Here is a 20,136-nt window from a genome sequence, read left to right as displayed (position 1 = left end):
TCACAGGTTATCATCCTCAACCAGGAGGGCAGTCGTTTGAGCGACCTCTAAATCATGCTCGTACTGTGCTGCCAAAGCTGGGTCCATGACCACCTCAGGTGGGGCAAGCACAGGCATGGCAACAAACTCCAAATTAGGGTCTCCAATGAGCTTTCTGGCAAGCCAGAGGAAAGGCTTTTCAAAGTTGTAGTTACTTTTGGCAGAAATGTCATAGTACTGAAGGTTCTTCTTTCGGTGGAAGACAATAGATTTTGCCTTCACTTTTCTGTCTTTAATATCCACTTTGTTGCCACACAATACAATGGGGATGTTTTCACACACATGTACCAGATCTCTGTGCTAGTTAGGTACATTCTTGTAAGTAACTCTTGATGTTACATCAAACATTATATTGGCACACTGGGCTTGGATGTAGAAGCCATCGCGCAGGCCCCCAAACTTCTCCTGGCCGGCTGTGTCCCACACGTTGAACTTGATGGATCCTCTGTTGGTATGGAAGACGAGCGGGTGCACCTCCACGCCCAGAGTGGCTACATGCTTCTCAAACTCGACTGTCAAGTGGCGCTTCACGAACGTCATCTTCCCGGTGCCGCTGTCGCCCACCAGGACAGGCTTGAACTGGACCTGCCGCTCTCCCTGGGCGGCCATGGCAGCAATCCTTCCAAAAGACTCTCCTATTTGCCCTCTCTTACAACTGGAGGGGGAATAGTGTGTGGGGGAGTGGGAAGAGAGTGGAGGAGGGGAGAAAGTGGAAATTTTGATTGGTGTTATTTATAAAGTAATAATAATAAAAGAAGAGCCCTGAATCATGGAATCTTCTGTTCAACCACCCAGTTTACTGCAGTTTATCAGTTTCTTTCTCCTTTCTCTCTTCTTTTTCTTTTTTCCTTTTTTGGTTTTCAAGATAGGATTTCACTGTAGCTTTGGAGCCTGTCCTGGAACTCTCTCTGTAGAGCAGGCTGGCCTCGAACTCACAGAGATCCACCTGCTTCTGCCACCCATGTGCTAAGATTAAAGGCGTGCGCCACCACCACCTGGCTGTGCATCACTTTCTTAACCTGTGAATCCCACCCTCCATATGAATGGCAGAACTAAATGTGGTTGTTGCAAAATTTTTCCAAGAACAAAATGTTTGTGCATATGCAATGGCTAAGCTTTGCCGCACCAGCACGGCAACTGTCATTCTTCTGAGCGAGGGACGTTGGGATTAACACGCAACACACTTCAGGTTCTGTAGGCAAGCTGTTTATTCCACATTCTCACAAGTATATATAGCCCTCAGCAGGGGAGGCCAAACCAGCAGTAGCAGGAAGCTCATCACCATAACTCAATGGCTTAGGGGTAAACATCCTTAGAAATATTGCTGAAAACAACAGATTGTTCCTGTTTTCAACCAACCTCAAGAGTGCAAAACAGATCAAGTGGGGGTGCGAAGGCCTGTCCTCTAGGGATCCAACAATTCCCCCCTTTTTATTTTAAAAGCATGAGAGCCCCTATCTTAGGACTCCCCCAGATAGAGACTCTTACCCGTCTACGGGAGGTCTTAATCCCTGTCTTAGGCGATCTCTCTATACCAGGACAGTTGCCCATCATAGGGATCCCTCATGACTTCTGCAGCATCTGCAGGCAGACTCGGGGCACTTCCTGATTACCGGAAGACAGCCCAAGCAACACTTGTCGAGTGACAGTGTGCTGTATGTGGGATTGCTGCACAGAGTGGCAGAGAAACCAAAAACAGATAACTCCAATAGCAATATCAGTACAAATGAGGGCATTCCAGACAATCACTGGACTCAGCCCCCAAGCTGGGCCATGGCATTCTACTGACTGGATCCAGACACAGCAGGGACCCACGTGCTATTAATACTAACAATATGATAAGCTGTCTGCAGGGTGAAATTCAAAAAGGAGAAATTCCAAGGGCCATCCAAACATGCATTCAACTGTTTAACCACATCAGAAACATTTATAACATTAGCAGGTGTAACGTACAAGACACTTGTTGCAGGAGTCAAAGGGAATCTACCTGTTCTTGCAAAAGCACAGTTTGTTGATTTAAATTTAAAAGTCCAAGTTCAGTATGAGAGTCCAGAGTACTCCGTGTCTGTAGGGACTTGCTAACCCTTCCAGACAGCTGATCCACAGTCTCTGTAGTCACAGCTATCTGCGAAATGGCAACTCCAGCAACTGTAGCCGCAGTGGCAGCAACAGCAATAGCAGCAACAATTGCAGCTGTTCACCCGCTGTCGATAAGGGATAATCTCCTGATGTTCTTGGGACACCAGCACCGGCAGAGGAATCACAGCAGGCACTCGAACGATCAAAGCTCCATCAGAACCGTCCCAGCAATTACTCAGCTTGCAGATCCTGGAAGAACAAATAAGAATATCGCCCCCCAAAGTGCCATTCCACAATACAAAGAAAAATGGGGCAGGAACGCAAGCAGAGGATCAAATAGTCATTGCGTCCAGCAGTATAACAAATCAGACTCTTGAGTGATACATTCTCCCCATATAACTGTAGGGTGGAGATTAAAATCTCTATCAGCATCCCAACACCGAAGAGCAGGTTTGGGACCATAGGTATTATGCAATACTAACTGGCATTAAAAGTGGGGGGTTTCACACCAGACTCTCCATCACTCATAATTCTGTTGTTACCAGAGTCATCACCTGAAGCAGAAGGAGCACTGCGGTCTTCATTCTGGGTCACTGGCCTTACACACCACTCTGGCACCCAAATTGGTTTATCAACTCCTGGAGGAAAAACACATACAGCCCCCTCACCTTTGCCAACAAGGGGGTTGGTTCCATCCATCTTCCTGCTTGCAGATCTTTCCAATGAACCCATCCTAGGCTCTGAGCCCTAACTTGTGTATGGCGCTCCATAGTCAAGCGCCCTTCAGCATCCACAGTCAAAAAATTTAAAATAAAGAGAATGGTGGATAATTGAGTTGCTGGGGAGAATATGAACTCCCCACTTTTTACTTTTTGAAAATATTGCTTAAGGGTCTGATTGGCTCTTTCCACGATTGCTTGACCCATTGTGTTATATGGGATGCCTGTTTTATGGGAAATTTCATAGAATGAACAAAAGGATGAAAATTTTTTGCTGACATATGCTGGGCCATTATCTGTCTTAATAACCTCAGGTTTGCCCATATAGGCAAACGCAGAAAGGCAGTGTGCAATGGCATCTTTTGCTTGTTCTCCTGAATGTAAGGATGCAAAAACTACTCCTGAAAAGGTGTCTACTGATACATGGACAAACTTAAGTTTCCCTGCGGCAGGCAAGTGTGTAACATCCATCTGCCATAACTAATTTGGTCGTAACCCTCGTGGGTTAACTCCTAAATTGGGGCTGCTTAGGAAAGGAGCATACTGAGGGCAAGACGATGTAATGGCTTGGGCTACTTCTCGCGTGCATCGAGTATGATGGCGAAGGGAGCATGCATTAAGGTGAAATTTATCATGAATTTCTTGGGCGTTGTCCGAAGTAAAGCAAACACGTGTATTTTTATCAGCAAAATCATTACTTTCTGACAATGGCCCAGGCAGCCGGGTATGACTGCGGATATGTCTGGCAAACAAAGGCTCAGTCTGCTGCCAAATCAAATGCTGAACACAGCTGAGCAAATGATGGACCTTAGAGGTAGGTGTTATATAGGCAGATGTCTCCAATGGCTTAAAGATGTGGGCCATATACACACTATCAGTATACAAATTTACAGGTTCCCCAGGGAAGAGCTGGAGTGCAATGAGGCAGGCTGTTACCTCTGCAGCCTGGGCTGATACATCCCCCAGAGGACGTTTCCATATTTTCCTCCAGAAACCACTACTGCATTACCTTTAGGGGAAGCATCTGTAAAGACAGCACAAGCTGAGGGTATCGGAGATCCTCTAATCACTCTGGGAAATATAACAGGATGATTTTTTAATAGGACCATTAATGGATGCTGAGGATAATGAGAATCAAAACTTCCAGAAAAGGAGGTGAGGAAAAGGGTCCACTCATCATGGTACTGCTGTAAATGTACTAGCTGGTCTTTACTATAAGGTATTATAATCTTGTCAGGATACTTCCCAAATGTCTGGGCAGCAACCTTCTTAGCTTTCCAAAGTAATTGTAATATAGCTTCATAGTATGGGGTGACTACCCTCACTGGAGCGGCAGGCATGTGTACCCATAAAATAGGTCCATCCTGCCAAAAGACTCCTGTAGGGGCAAAATTGGAAGCAAGAACTACAAAATTTAATGATTGATCATAATTAATCTGCTGGAGATGGACCTTTTCAATGTTGTCCAGAAGAAGCCTTAAGGCCTGCCTGGCCGCAGGTGTTAATATTCGGGGAGAAGTTGGGTCAGAGTCTCCCAAGAGCATATCATACAATGGTCTTAAGTCACATGTTTTGATTGCTAGGGAGGGGTGTATCCACTGTACATCTTCCAGTAACTGCTGCCAATCATGTAAGGTTTTAAGATGAGAGGTGTCAATAGTTAATTTTTTTGGTTTAATTCCATCCATGTCCAATTGGTATCCAAGGTAGGAATATGGGGCTTGCATTTGAACCTTCTCAGGAGCTATGATCAACCCCGCCTTCTCTAAATCCTGTTGCATTTGAGTATAAGCCCTGAGCAGTTGATCTTGATCAGGCCGTGCTATTAATAAATCATCCATATAATGAACAATATATAACTGTGGAAACTGACAGCGGACAGGCTCCAAGGCAGCAGCAACATAAGTTTGACATATGATAGGACTATTTTTCATGCCCTGTGGGAGTACAATCCAATGGAATCGCAAAGCTGGTTCCTTAAAATTAACTGAAGGGAGGCTAAAAGCAAAACGAGGGCAATCCTGTTTGGCTAGAGGAATAGTAAAAAAGCAATCCTTTAAATCCACTATAATTATATGCTAGTCCCAGGGTATGGCTGAAGGGCAGGGCAATCCCTGCTGAAGAGGACCCATAGGCTGTATTACCTCATTGACAGCCTTGAGGTCCTGTAATAGTCTCCATTTTCCAGATTTCTTTTTAATAATAAATATGGGTGTATTCCAAGGGGAAGTAGAGGGGACAATGTGCCCAGCCTATAGCTGATCTTGGACTGAGGCATGAGCAGCCTGCAATTTCTCTTGAGTCAAGGGCCATTGCTCCACCCAAACTGGATCATCAGATTTCCAAGTTATAGGAATTGGGGCAGGCATGGGAACAGTGACCCTAACTAAAAATGGCCTAGACCACTTCGGTCTCCCAGCAGTCTGGTAATTTGTTTATCTGGTGTCACTGGCTGCAACTGGCCCTGCAGATGTTTTCCCAACCCTTGTTCTGGTCTCCATCCCAGTTGCTGCATAATTTGGGATGCTGGTGGTGGTGGTGTGGGCTGAGTGGTCAAGGCAGCTTCCATCTCACTCAGAACATCTATCTCTTCCCCAAAGATTAACAGGTAGTCCTGGGAGGACATATGGCTGAAAGTAACCCTCATGACTTTCATTATCCTGCCATTTTAATATTTTTGCACTCTTCTTGGGACTTGCTTGACCTATTCCTTGTAGGGTGGCAGTACTACTTTCCTTTTTAAAAATATTTATTTATTTAGTATGCATACAATATTCTGTCTGTGTGTAGGTCTGCAGGCCAGAAGAGGGCACCAGACCTCATTACAGATGGTTGTGAGCCACCATGTGGTTGCTGGGAATTGAACTCAGGACCTTTGGAAGAGCAGACAATGCTCTTAACCACTGAGCCATCTCTCCAGCCCCCAGTACTACTTTCTAATGGCCACTTCTTAGGCCAAAATTCTAAGGACAGGACAGAGACATCAGCTCCAGAGTCTAAAATTCCATTAAATGACTTCCCATCAATAGTTAATTCCAATCGTGGCCTTTCTTTCATATGAGCTACCTAGAAGGCTGCAGTGCCAGATGAACCAAAACCCTTAGCACCCCGACTGAACCTGGCCGTGGGGTTGGAGGTGTTAACTAAGGGTACTAAGACCAATTGGGCAATACGACCCCCCTGAGGAATTACTGTAACTTCTTGAGAAACTGATGTCATAATTTTTATTTCTCCTTGATAATCTGCATCAACAACCCCAGGATGAATTTGAATTCCCCTCAAGATAGTACTACTTCTTCCTAAGATAAGCCCCAAGGTCCCTCTAGGGAGCGGCCCAAAAACATTAGTGAGTAAAGCCTGAATCCCCATTTGGGCTGTCAAGACTGCTCGGGCGGAGGTACTGAGGTCCAGTCCTGCACTTCCTGGGGTGGTGCAGGCAAGGTCTGCAACGCAAAAGGATTGCCCTGTGGAACAAACTGGATATGGCCACTGCTGGGGTGGGATCCCCTGACTCCTGGTGTCATTGCTCCATACACTGAGGTTCTGGGGCCCTGGAGTGGGGCCCTCCACTAGTTTCCTTGCTGTTGGCCTTGGACTGGCAGAAGCCTTCCATCTATATCTGTCTTAGATCTGCAATCATTTGCCCAATGGGCCCCCCTTTTACAGTGTGGGAACTTTCCTGGTTTGGCAGTAGTTCCCCGAGTGAGTTGTGGACATTCCTTTTTAAAATGTCCAAGGGCACCACAGTTAAAGCAGGTTTCATCCCCAGCTGTCCGGGATCCTCGCCCAGGCCTGATGGCAGCGGCAATCACCTGGCCCTGAATAAAATGCCTGTCAATATCCCGGCAGATCCAGATATATTCATTTAAGCTTTTTGCCTTATGTGGCCGCAAGGCTTCCTTCAGTCTTTATTTGAATTCTCAAATGCCAGCTGCCTAAATATGGGCATAGCTGTGGTCACATCACCAAATAATCTCCCTGCCAACTGCAATATCCTATCCACATAGTCCTGAAATGGTTCTGAAGGCCCTTGTAAAACTTTTGACAGCTGATCCCCCGTGGCCTTGTTTGGCAGGGCTTTCCAAGCTTTGGTAGCTACAGTCGCCATCTGGAGACATACGGCAGGATCAAGCACAATTTGATTGGCCAAGTCAGCATAAGCTCCTGCTCCAGTTAGCATGTCTAGATTGCGCTGTGCCTATTCTGCTTGCGCATTTAACCTAGCCATTTGTAAGCAATTTTCTTGATATTCTCCCCTCCACAGTAAGTAATCTCCTCCTGATAATACCGCATGGCATAGCTGCTGCCAATTGCTAGGTATAAGATTCAATGCCACAAAAGACTCTACCATGGCAAGAGTAAACGGGGCCTGAGAGTCGTATACCGCCATGGCCTCTTTCAATTGCTTTATCTCCTTAAAGCTCAAGGCCACATGTCTCAGCACCTGTCCTGGATTGTTAGGATCAGGTATCTCTATAACCGGAGCAACTGTGTGCCGGGGCCGAAAACAGACACCTCCTCTTCTTCCTGAGCCCTCTTTGGCCTCCCTGTCATCTGTCAGTCCCCAATGGGAATCCCTCCTTCCCCAATCCTCATTAAAAGCAGGTGGGGCTGACGGCACACATAAGGAATCCTTCGCCTTACAGCGCTTCAACCTTTTCTCAAGCACCTTAATTTCCTGCGTTAGCTGTGCTTCCTCATCAGATAAACAATTCTCTGCACTAGAGCTGAGGCTGTCTTCCACATTTTCTGACTCAGAGGTTATTGCTATCTGGTTTTGCGCCCAAAAGCGGGCAGACTTTGGCGCTAGCCTTAGTCCTGCACCAGATTCCAAAGTTCCTCCTGGTACCTCTGACATTTCTTTTTGGTCCCTATGTGACTCTGCCGATCCTATGGACCAGAGAGTCTCCTCCTTCTGCATTTCTTCAAGTATCTCTTTAACCGCTATGACTTCTGGTCTCACTTTCACTTTGTCAGTAAGCAGGGCATCAAGAACCAGGCGCCATAGCGAAAAGGTAGATATAGGGACCCTATCGGCACCCTCCTTTTGCAGCCATTTCTGCAAATTCGTTTTTACCTGTTTCCAATCGGAGATGTTCAAACCTCCACCTGTCAAAAACCATGGGCTTGCTGCAGCTATATTCTTAAAAAATCTTCTATAGTTCTCTCTTTGACCAAGGTTCCTTGTTTCTCTAACAATTTAGCTATCTGACATATCAGGTCTCTCTTACTGCTTGTGGATCCCATTTTACCCAATCTGTCCTTACCGGCCTAGGACGACCCCGTCTGCTACCCCTTCTTTCTCAGATCTCGGTGGAACCTCCACTTTGCCGTGCCAGCATGGCAACTGTCGTTCTTCTGAGCGAGGGACGTCGGGATTAACACGCAACACACTTCAGGTTCTGTAGACAAGTCGTTTATTCCACATTCTCACAAGTATATATAGCCCTCAGCAGGGGAGGCCAAACCAGCAATAGAAGGAAGCTCATCAATGTAACTCAATGGCTTAGGGGTAAACATCCTTAGAAACATTGCTGAAAACAACAGATTGTTCCTGTTTTTGTTCCTGTTTTCAACCAACCTCAAGAGTGCAAAACAGATCAAGTGGGGGTGCAAAGGCCTGTCCTCTAGGGATCCAACAAGCTTAATTCAAATGTGCACTGAATCTGAGGTGTTTCTGAAGTGTGTGCTATGTTGCATCACGTGACTTCATCACATCTGTGGATCTGAGCACATAGCCTGAGTACTTTGTATTGCATGAACCTGCACAACACACAACCCCTATGATGTACCTGAAACACCTTGGCTAGGTCTCGACTGTTGTTAACTGTGATTGCAACATTTTCCTATACATATAAGATCTTCTGCTCTTAGAGAAACATGATAGCTTCATCATGAAATATAAAGATTTAAATATTTTTCATTTTAATTCTTTTTTATTTTAATTCTTTAACATGTAAGTATCATGTTGAACATATCTTTGTATTTTATTATGTGAAATCATTTGGTTTTAAAATATGTGTTTTTAGTTGCTGACTTGAATTACATAAAGAGATACTAAGCAAATTTTGGCTTGGATTTAGGACAGAATTTCCACCAGCTTCTGAAATGTGCATTGCATGTCTATGTAAAGCAAAAAGGATGCAAAATATCCACTGTAGCACAATTAATAAAAACTCAGAGACAGATATTGTGGTTCAACCTGAAAGTCAGAAAAGTAAAACAGCTAGCCACTGGCTCTTACCTCTACCTCTGTCCAAAATGGTCATCCTGCTTCTAGGAATCTCAGAATGAGACGCTGTCAGAGAGCTGTCTTCTGTCTTATACTCCTCTCTAGTGCTGGGGTTAAAGGCATGCACCACTACCACCCAGTTTCTATGGCAAACTAGTGTGGCTCTTGGGATTAAAGGTGTGTGCCACCACTGCCTGGTCTGTAAGTCTGACCAGCGGGGCTGTTTTACTCTCTGATCCTCAGGCAAGCTTTATTTATTAAAATACAAATGAAATATCACTACAATTCACCAACTCAGATACACTGAAGTTTATCTATATCTTACAGCATCAAATCTTCAACAGAGGTTTCATTCATTATGCAAAAAATAATCCACCTCAGTAGTTTTCAAATTTGCTGTCATCTTTATCAAATGGTAAAACTGTATTACAACAAGAAGCTATTTTAATATAAATTTATTTAAGATTGAAATTCAGTAAATAATGTTTGGTTTATATTCTTATATATCTATATACCTAGGGTTATATAAAATTTATGTGGGAAAAAGAGGCAGGAAATGTTTAAGAAGCTCCCTTCCTTCCCTAATCATAAGACACTCACTTTCCAGGGAAAGCACCATCTCATTGTCTCCATCCCCATGCTCCCAGTTCTGCGTGTATCATGGTTGGTCAGGATGTTTTGAGACTGGTCACTCATGAGAGCAGGCTGGCCAAGGCCTGAATAGACTTGCTGACTCTGTTGGAAGTTTCCTGAGATGCTCATCCCACATGAACAGGCTGGGCAAGGCCAAAAGGGAACATCTGGGTCCACAAAGAGCTGTCCTGGAAACAGTGGCATCAGAAAGGCAACTCAGGTGGCCACTGGTTTATAAACAGAGAAACCAAGGGCCAAAGGATGGTCAGGCAGAGCCAGGACTCAAAGGAGAGTGCTCACCCCTCAGAGATCCCACCTGACTTCTCAAAGAGGTCCATGATCAGGTGAGGATGGGTCTCCTTCAGAGCTCGGTAGACTTGGTCTTTGCAGGCCATGGTCCAGGACCTGCTGAGGCTGAAGAGCTTCCGCATCTTGTCTTGGTTGGTAGCTTCAGCTCGCACCGCCTCATATTCCTCTTCCCTCAGCACCAGACCATGCAGCTTGTCCAGGAGAGGGTCCACTGATGTCACTCGGGCCACCAGCTGCTCCCGATGCTGGTCCACGAAGTGTAGCAAGGCAGGAGCATCTGGGGCGAAGATGGGACTGACACTGAGCATAGAAAGGCTTCTCCATGAACTCTCTCACTGGCTGCCCACTTCCTGCTCTTATCATGCATCTCATCTGCACCCCTGGCTCCCTTCTTCCTATGAAAGGTCATTTGAAAAATATCTGTACCTTCCTGAGGTCAGTTACTAGTCTGGCAATTTGCATGACTGGGGCAGGGGTTCATGGTAGGGTGTTCAGGTTGGGAGTGGGTGGAGTTATTGTCTCCATGGAAAGCAGCAAGGGGCATGAGAGAAACTCTGTCCTGAGCATGCACCTCTTCTACCTGTCCTGGTGAAGCAGTGTGATTCCTGCCTTTCTCACCAAGGGTCAGGTGATCTCCCAGCAGAATGCTATTGGTTTCTCTGGCCTCATATAGTTGTTTCTTACCTTTGTGAACTGCAGGCATCATGAGCAGTGCAAATCTGAGATCCCCTGGAAGAAAGGAGAGATGAAGCATCTGTAAGGATGTCTGTCACCAACACTCAGTGCTCTCTGTGCAACTCTCAACCGTGCCTGAGATTTTGAGAATGAACTACAGAAATTCTGATATAATCTGGAAGGTGAACATTTCCCTACTCACACAGGGAATCTAGGCACCAGGCCTGTCATCGTTGAGGGAGAAGACATGTGAACGAGCAAAAGGCTTTTCTTTCACATAACCACAGCCTCAATTGTATCCTAGACTGAATTCCTCATGGAGAAATAATCAAGTCCTTTGCTGGCTTAAATTATTTGACATTTGATTCAGGGTAGAAAGCTACTTTCTTGTCCTTGTTTGACCTTGTACACTCAAAGGCAACAAAATTCTAAATTCACTCTTCTCTAACAGTTTAGGGAAGCCATCTGAAGGACTTCGTTTGTAGTATTGGAAGCCCTGATTCCATTTGCATTAAGGAAAGATGATATTCCTTACACTCCATGTTAAGTGGGCCATTTTGGTGTATCCTGACTGAAACATATAATGAAGACAACAAGTGACCACGGATTTAAAAGCCAAAATTTAAGATTGAGGAGACAAGAGAGCTATGATTATAATCTTCTAATATCTGAATTCTTTCCCACATGGAAGGAAATAGATCTTAATGAGTCCCAGAAAAAATAATTAACACGTAGAAGAGGTTGGCTTAATATAAAGAAATAGCAACATTGCCCCCATCAGCTAAGGATCACACTATTAGATGGCTATGAACAGTGCTTAACCTTTCCAACCATCTTACGAGTTACTCATTCTGATCTTCAGGTGAGGAAGGTTAGACACAAATGAGTTAAGTCATTTTCAAGATTCCTAAGGAATAAGTGCTTGAGTGAGATTCAAATGCTGGCCTGTTGCTGGGGCAGGTCAGTTCTCCACCTGTGGCTCACTCAGGTCAAGGCTGAGCAAAACCTATTCTTTGGCCATGTGTGGAGCCTGTGAGTAGCAGCTCAAGAGCAGGAACCACTACTGTCTCACAGCTAACAAGGCATGGGTGTCTCTAGAGCTACTAATGACAGAAGCTTAGTTTTGGCATTGTGGGTCTGGATTAAGACTGTATTGTTAACTGTACTTATGAAATTTCACTATTTGTTTATCTCTTGTCAGCTTGAAAACATGGATGAGCCTACAATAGCCAAACAAATAAACAAAACCCACAATTTTGGACAGAAAAACCTAACCATGGAAATCAAAGTATTCTATAAGAAAAAAAAAATTAAAGATAAGCATCAAAGAAAAAAATTGAGGAAGGCCTTAGAAGATGCAAAGACATCTTCACCACAGCCATTGTTTGGAAGAAAGCATGCTACATACTCAAAACAATCCCAATAAAGATGACAGGGACATTCTTCACAAACAGAGTGAGAAAAATGCAAAATACACGTGGAACCACAAGATAATAGATGTCCAAGGTTAATTCTGAACAAAAACAATTTTGTGGAAAGATTCATCACACCTTATTTCAAACTAATATTATAGCCAGTACAAAACATGTCCAGATCAATAGAACAGAATAGAAGACCTGGATAAAATCTCCATAACCAGTATTTGGCCTTTGACAAAGAATCCAAAATACTCTTTGAAGAAAGGACAGCCTGCTCATCAAAAGATACTGAAAAGACTACAAGGAAACACATGGAAGAACAAAACGTCTTTCCTTTAAAAAGCCAACTCCACATGACCTAAGAGGACAATGTGAGACCTAGTGTCCTGAAACTGGTAGAGTAAACGTAGAGAGAACATTGCAACACAGTCAGGATTGTGTGACTAAAACTCTGACAGCCTAAGAAATAAATCCAATAACTGATAAACTGGATCCAGGACACTAAAAAAATTCTGTATGACAAAGGAGACTCAGTTGAGTGATGATAAAGTGAAGAGAGGAAGAAATGACTTCCCAGCTAACATGAGACAGGAGATTAGGAACTAGAATACCTATGGAACTAAAAAACCTAAACAAGAAAATAACCCAATTCTATGATTGGCCACAGCAGTAACAGAATTCTCAAAGGAAGAAATGCACATGGCAAGTAAACACTTAGCTATAAGGGAAACACAAGTTTAAATTACTTAGGATTCCATATCATCCCTTGAGAATGTCAATATCAAAGACATAAATGTTAATGAATGCCAGGAGGTCATGACACACGCCTTTAATCTCAGCACTCAGGAGGCAGAGGCAGGTGGATCTCTGTGAGTTCAAGGTTAGCCTGGTCTACAGAGAGAATTCCATGATAGCCAGGGCCATACACAGGAAACCCTGTCTACAAAAACAAACAAACAAACAAACAAACAAACAAAAAGCTAAAGGATAAATATTGTTGGGATGTATGTGGGGACAGAGAGACACTTATACACTAGCACGTTAGAGTTCAAACTAGTGAAGCCACTGTGGAAATCAATCTGGAGGCTTCGTAAGAACTATAAATAGAACTGCTATATAACCAAACCCCACCACTCCTGGTAATATATTCAAAGGAATATATATTCTACTGTGGAGACATTTGGATAACCATGCTCATTGATGTTCTGTTCACAATATCTTGGAAATGTAGCAAGCCTAACTGTCCATCAACAGTTAATTGTGTGGCATTTTTACACAATGAAATTTTATTCAGGTGTGAAGAAAATGGCCTTATGAAACCTAAGTGTACACAATAGGAAAAATTATGAGGAAGATAAGCCAGGCTCAGAAAGCAAACTCTGCATTTTGCCTGGCAGGATGGTCCCTTTGCTGCAATAGTGGCACAAGTATGATGGGAGCAACCATAGCTCCCTGATTACACTTTGGCCCACTCCACAAGATAATATCCATTTCTAGTTTTTTAAACTGATAAAGCAAACAAACTCAGGTCTTTGGAGATCTTAGGCCCTTGAGAGAATATTGTTCACAAAATGGCCTGGGTATCCTTTAGATAATAACCTAGAGTGGTTGCCTAATGGCACCTTTGATCCCAATATTCTGTAGGAGCTTTCTAACTATTGTTAGCGCACAGGCAGATGAAAGGAGTTTCCTTTTATCTAACCCTTTTACTATCTGAGCTCTAAGTCTAAGCCCTCTGTCCTTACAAGCTGTTCACCTGCTCACATGTTCCTGACTATGCCATCTAAGCTGGAGGAACACCCCACTTATGCTATGGAGCTTGTTAATGAACCCCCACCTTTCTGACCTCAGCAGGCAGCTACATCTACCTCTTTGCCTCTCCGAACCTCTTCCCCTCACTACTCAGTCAGCCGCTCTGGATCCTTCCTCCTCTCTGGTGGCATGCTGCGACAACTGCCCGGCTCTAGCATGCATTTTTACTCCTCCTTTCACATTCTCACGTGCTGCTAAAGAACCCAACCCTGACCAAGCCAAGCCGCTGAAGTTCTCCTGTTGCGAGAGGTGGCTGGCGTAGATGGATTGGTCAAGGTACATGTTCCTTTCTCCCTCTGAGTACTCTCCTACATAGAGCAAAAGCTGGGTTATTATATGTCTAATTCTACCTCTTTCATAAAGCAATTCCAATACTTCACCCAATCTTATAGTCTCATCTTTCATGATACTTATATAATCCTATCTAATAACCTACTTCCTGAGGAGCACAGGTGAGTTTGGGAGCAGACCAGAGTACATGCAGATGAGGTTCACCAGACTAATGCAGCACACCCTCTGGGGGCAGAGGCGGTCCCTGAGCAGGTGGTATTTCAGCTAGAGACCAGCTTGTTTCTGTAAGGCTGTTACTTGCGGGTTTCTGTAAGGCTGCCCCCAAGCCAGTAAATTATGGTAAACTCTTAGAGGTTAGTCAGGATATGAAGGAAAATCTACCTGTATTTTTTAAAATGCCTCACTAAAGCTCTGTTACAATATACTAACTTAAATCCAGAGACCACAGAGGGCAGACAGTTACTCATAACTTAATTTTTTTTTCTCAGAGCTACCCTGACATTAGGGCTAAACTTAGGCATTTGGAGAAAGGCTCCTTGACCCCACAGGCAGAAGTCTTACCGTTGGCTTTTAAGGTGTACCATGCAAGGAATGATAAAATTCATAATCATAACTGTCAAATGCTAGCCTTGGCCACCCGACTAGCTGAGGCGACAGACTGCCCGATCCGTGCTGTCTGTGCTGCTCCCTTGTCCCCCCTCAAGGGGGATCAAGAACCACCAGACCCATGTTTCAAATGTGGTAGAATCGGTCCCTGGGCCAGAGTATGCCCTAATCCTCATCTTGGTCCCACGAGACCTTGTCCAAGATGCCATAGGGAAGGGCATTGGACAGCTGATTGTCCTCCTGCACATGGTGGCATGGAGAAATCAAACCCAGAAAATTCACAAACTGACCTTCTAGGTCTGGCCATGGATGACTGAGGCTGCCCTTTGACCCAACTACAAACATCATCTGTAATAGGGAGCCAAATATCACAGTATCAGAATGGTCCATCTCTTTTCTCTTGGACACCGAGGCTACATACTCAGTACTGAGGGAGTTTTGGGGACTTGCCTCTCCTTCTAGTTTTCCTATTGTCTGGGTAGGTAGACAGCCTTATTATCTACCTCAGCAGATCCTACCACTTAACTGTGTTTTTAGGGGTATTTATCTCACTCATTCATTTTTAGTCATGCCAACCTGCCCGGTACCTCTTACGGGAAGAGATTTTTTTTCTTTTTTAGCTAAAGCAGGAGCTTACATCATGTTTGCTCCTTCCATTCACCTCACCCCAGATTCGCCAACAGCTCCCCTCTTCCTCCTCCTAGCCTCCCAACCGCCCAGCTCCAACGTGTCATTTCTTTGTCAGCCTCTCAAGTGGACCCCCAAGTCTGGTACACCCAAAACCTCTCTATTGCTAAACACCATTTCCCCATTGTTAGCCAATTACAGGATTCTGCTAGATACATTACCCAAGCTCAGTACCCTCTCTCACTGCAGATCCTTAGGGGACTTAAGCCAATCATCTCTGACCTTCTAAGGAAAAAGTTACTTTGCCCCACCTCTTCTCCTTTTAACACCACTATACTTCCTATTAAAAAACCTAATGGAACCTATCGCCTGGTCCAAAACCTCTGGCTCATTAACTCTGCAGTGGTCCCCCTTCATCCTGTAGTGCCTAACACTTACACACTTCTTTCCACTATCCCTCCAGGAACTTCCCACTTCTCAGTTCTAGATCTCAAGGATGCTTTTTTCTCTATTCCTCTCAGCTCTCAATCTCAAAATATCTTTGCCTTCACCTGGACTGACCCTGACACTCACCTCTTCACACAGCTCACCTGGACCGTCCTTCCCCAGGGATTCTGGGACAGCCACACCTGTTTGGTCAGGCTTTAGCTTCTGATCTACTCTCACTCTCCCTCCCCAAGTCTAAACTCATACAGTATGTAGATGATATTTTATTTTGCAGTCCATCCTTGGAGATTAGCAAAACTAATACCTCTGCTCTTTTAAATTTCTTATCCAAAAAAAGGGCTATAGAGTCTTACCTTCTAAGGCCCAACTGTCTACCTCTCAGGTTATTTATTTGGGCTTAACTATTACCCCAACCCAAAAAGCTTTTACCCTAGAGAGGAAAAAAAAAACTAATTCAGTTCCTTGCAGTTCCTTCTACAAAAGAGGAGATTTTTTTTTTATCATTCCTAGGAATAGCTGGCTTCCTGTGTTTCTGGATCCTCTCTTTTTCTCTCCCCACCCACCCCTTATATGAGGCTGCTCTTGGCTCTCTGTGCGAGCCCCTTCTCTATCCCATTACTAAGTCCTTCCAGAGATCCCAACAAGCCCTTATCCAGGTTCCAGCTCTCCATCTCCCAGATTTAACTCATCCTTTCTCCCTCTGTGTAACAGAGAAGGAGGGATATGCCCTTGGAGTTCCAGGTCATCAGCTGGGACCTTCCTTTGCACTGGTAGCGTACCTGTCAAAGAAGCTGGACCTCACTTCTCAGGGCTGCGCACCCTGCATATGCACTTTAGCAGCCGCTAAGCTTATTCGTGAGTCAAAGAAACTAACCTTTGTGTCACCTACCACTGTCTTCTCACACCACAATGCGTCCCATATTTTAACTTATAAAGGTTCACAAACCTTCCTTCCTTCCTGAGTTCTTTTCTTCCAGGTGGCACTAGTGGAAGATGCCACACTCACTTTTCACTTTCCAACCTTGCCCACCCCTTAATATCTAAAATCTCCTACCTCAACCTAATATTAATTATTCCCCATCTCATTCCTGCATAGAAACCTTAGAGGATGTACTACCCCACTCCTCACATATATAGGAGGGCAAACTGTCCCAGGCCACTTATACCTGGTACACAAATGGCAGCTCCCTTTTAGGTGAGGGGACCCGTAGAGCAGGCTATTACGTAGTGTCAGGTACTGGGGTAGTGGAGGCACAGGCACTCTCCTCCCATACCGCTAATCAGCGGGTTGAATAGCCCTTACCCGTGCCTTCCAGTTAGCACAGGGGCAATCTTTAAATATTTACACAGACTCCAAATACGCCTTTCATATCCTCCTGTCCCACGCAGCTATCTGGAAAGAGCACAGACTTATGACAAAAGGAGGCTCCATAACTAACTCAGGTTACATTATGGACTTGTTAAAAGCCTCCTATCTCCCCAAAGCTATAGGAATTATTGACTGTCAGTCTCATCAGACCGACAGTTCCATTATTTCCAAGGGAAATAACCGGGCTGACCAAGCAGCTATAACAGCAGCATTCCAGAGCCCAAACCTACCTCAGTCACTTCAGGGGGTTCATACAGTACAGCCCACATTCTCACAGACACCCCCTGACACCTGGCAAATTCTGTCCTATCTACATCAGCTCTTTCATCCTAATAGCAATGTTCACCTCCAACCCACTCCCGAGGACTTAGAGATCTTAAAAAGCTATCACTAGCACTCTCTTGTAAAATCTGTCAAAAGCCATATTCCAAGTTCAAATATTATAGTTTTCCCTTTTCTCACTCATCAGGCCAGGGGCTCCCTTCCAGGAACTGACTGGAAGCTTGATTTTACTCATATGCTCACAGTCAGATGAGTTAAATGAGTTAAATATTTCCATGTCTAGGTGGGTTGAAGGGTTCCCCGCCACTAATAAGAGGGCCCAGACAGTTTCTGATGTTCTTCTCTGAGAATTATCCCTGGTTTGAAATCCCAACCTCTCTTCATCAGATAATGACCCAGATTTACCTCCCAGATCTCTCAAACTTTATCTAAGGCTCTTCACACTTTGATATCCCACACCATCCTCAGTCCTCAGGGAAGGTAGACAAACTACCATTAGCCATTCCTTTAAAAAATGCTGTTGTTAGGATGTCACAGTAGCTTTCACCTTGACTGGGTGAAGAGCCCATGGCCTCGTTCTTGGCTCCTGGGCTCTGGGTTCTCCCGGAAAGCCCCCTTTCTATCTCGCTCTTTGAACTCATGTATGGGTGGCCAGTTTTAACTCCCCCAAAGCCCTCTTTACATCTTTCCTTTTGAACTAATGTATTGGTGGCTGGTTTTAACTCCCGGCCTCTCACCTGATCACCTGCTTATGCCATTGCTATTTCATCTTTGCTCCCTATTACGGAATTTTACTGAATACTCATTACCTCAACCATACACCAACCCCTGCCCATTTCCAATTAAAATCGGAGACCAGGTCCTTTTATACCCCCCCCCCCATAGACCAATGCCCCTCACTCCTTTCCCCTAAATGGCAGGGTACCTTTAAAGTAATTCTTGTAACTCTCATAGCTGTCAAGCTCAAGGGCCTCCCTCATTGGATTCACCTGTCTCATCTCAAACTTTTTATTATTCCAGTTTCAGACAGCTCCTCCTTGTTTACAGTAACTCAAACAGGGCCCTGCTCCCTTAAGTTCCAGAGGACATCAAGATCAGCTACGTTTTCTTCAGTTCCAGAAGAATAAAGTCTCACCACCGTACTCAACTCTCCTGTGCCCAAACTCCATATGCTCCCCTTTCTAATTCTCCCTTTTTCTCTTTCACCTATCTGCTTTGCCAATTTCTATGTATCTCCAATGTTATACTTAAATTTCCAGTTAATCATTCAGCTGTTGTTACAGGGACCATCATTAAACACAGAGCCAGAAGTACAAAGACTTTCAGAGGCCCAGGCAGTAAGAAACAATAAGTTTGGGGACATTCACAGCCCCAGACTTCAAAGGGAGATTCACAAAAGGGGCTTTAGCATAACAGGTTTATCACTGACTGCAGCAGTGTCTCCTAGATGTTAAGGTAACACCATGGTGCTAAAGAAAACAAGTGCCTTAAGGTTTGCTTCAGCTAAAACATTAAGAGGTCGAATAATTCCCCTTTCTTCTCTTCCCTCCTCTCCCACTATACAACTATTTTCTATTATAACACTATACTATCATAACCATAAGCTTTTAATATGTTTAAAACTTAGCTCTTCTTCATTCCTGGTCTTGGGACTCCTGGGAAAGTTCCTCCTCCACCTCGGGAATCCAGGGAACCCCCCTCCATCTTCCATCTTGGGACTCTTCTCCCTCAATCACCAGGATCTAATTTTTTTTTCTAAACATAATCTTCTGCCTTGCCAGTATCTTCCCAGGTCCAAGCTGCTGGTCAGCCACTTCCACAGAGCCCAGGATCAAGGAAGTAACCAGCTACCCCTGGTCAAGCACCCCAACTCTCCGATGCCCACAAAACCAGCAGAAAGCAACCTTGAGAGACCCAATGTCCCATTCCCACCTATTGGAGACCCCTAACCCCCATTTTTTTAAAAAATAATAAACAAAAGGGTGTAATGTTATGGTTCCTATGGCACAGCGCTGTGGCCGGCACTTCCGGGCTCCAGGGCCATGCATGCACCAACCAGTGCCCAGGCAAATTAAACAGCCACCTAGGGTCCTTAGGCTCTATGTGACATACATGCAACACGGTCACGTCACCTATGCGTGTCACAGCTACATAAACCCTTGTGTGCATGCGTGAGCTCCGTCACCTGTGTATGATGTAAGCCACTGTGCGCATGTGATAGGCAAGCTTTAACAGCAGGACAGGTCCAAGCTCTCTCCCCCGCACTAACTTTCTCAGGCTTGTGTGCATGTATCTTTCTCTTTAATAAACTCTTAAAGTGGGTTTCATTGTGTGTTTTGTGATCTGTTCTCTCTTGCGCCGGGTAATTTCAGAAGTGGAAAGAATGTAGGGACAGAAGGTATGGAGAAGGGCTGTGACGTGCTCTCTTCTCATCAGGACATGACCATGGCCATCATGGACTCATAGCACCTGCACCTACTGTCTCTGGACCACACAAGTAGGGCCTGCCCGTCACTCAGCTGGACATGGGGAAGCTGTTCACAGGGACAGTACCACTTACTGCGAAATTACTGGCAAATAATAGATTATGAGGACAAG

At 44.7% G+C, this 20,136-nt stretch overlaps 1 protein-coding gene and 1 pseudogene across 1 annotated transcript in view; both read right to left on the bottom strand.

Moving 5' to 3' along the window:
• LOC119813236 lies at positions 1-648 on the bottom strand (annotated as a pseudogene).
• A 7,589-nt stretch (positions 649-8,237) lies between these two features.
• LOC119813648 (NACHT, LRR and PYD domains-containing protein 1a-like) overlaps positions 8,238-20,136 on the bottom strand; it is a 70,355-nt gene continuing 58,456 nt past the window's right edge. Inside the window, 3 exon segments of the mRNA XM_038329044.1 lie at positions 8,238-9,890; positions 10,019-10,288; positions 10,696-10,740. Coding sequence (XP_038184972.1) covers positions 9,655-9,890; positions 10,019-10,288; positions 10,696-10,740 — 551 coding nt within the window. The 3' untranslated portion in view covers positions 8,238-9,654.

Source organism: Arvicola amphibius, chromosome 4, assembly GCF_903992535.2.
Source record: "Arvicola amphibius chromosome 4, mArvAmp1.2, whole genome shotgun sequence".
NCBI classification, from domain to species: Eukaryota; Metazoa; Chordata; class Mammalia; order Rodentia; family Cricetidae; genus Arvicola; species Arvicola amphibius.
The sequence above is the reverse complement of the archived record's forward strand: the minus strand, read 5'-3'. Positions and strand labels throughout refer to the sequence as shown.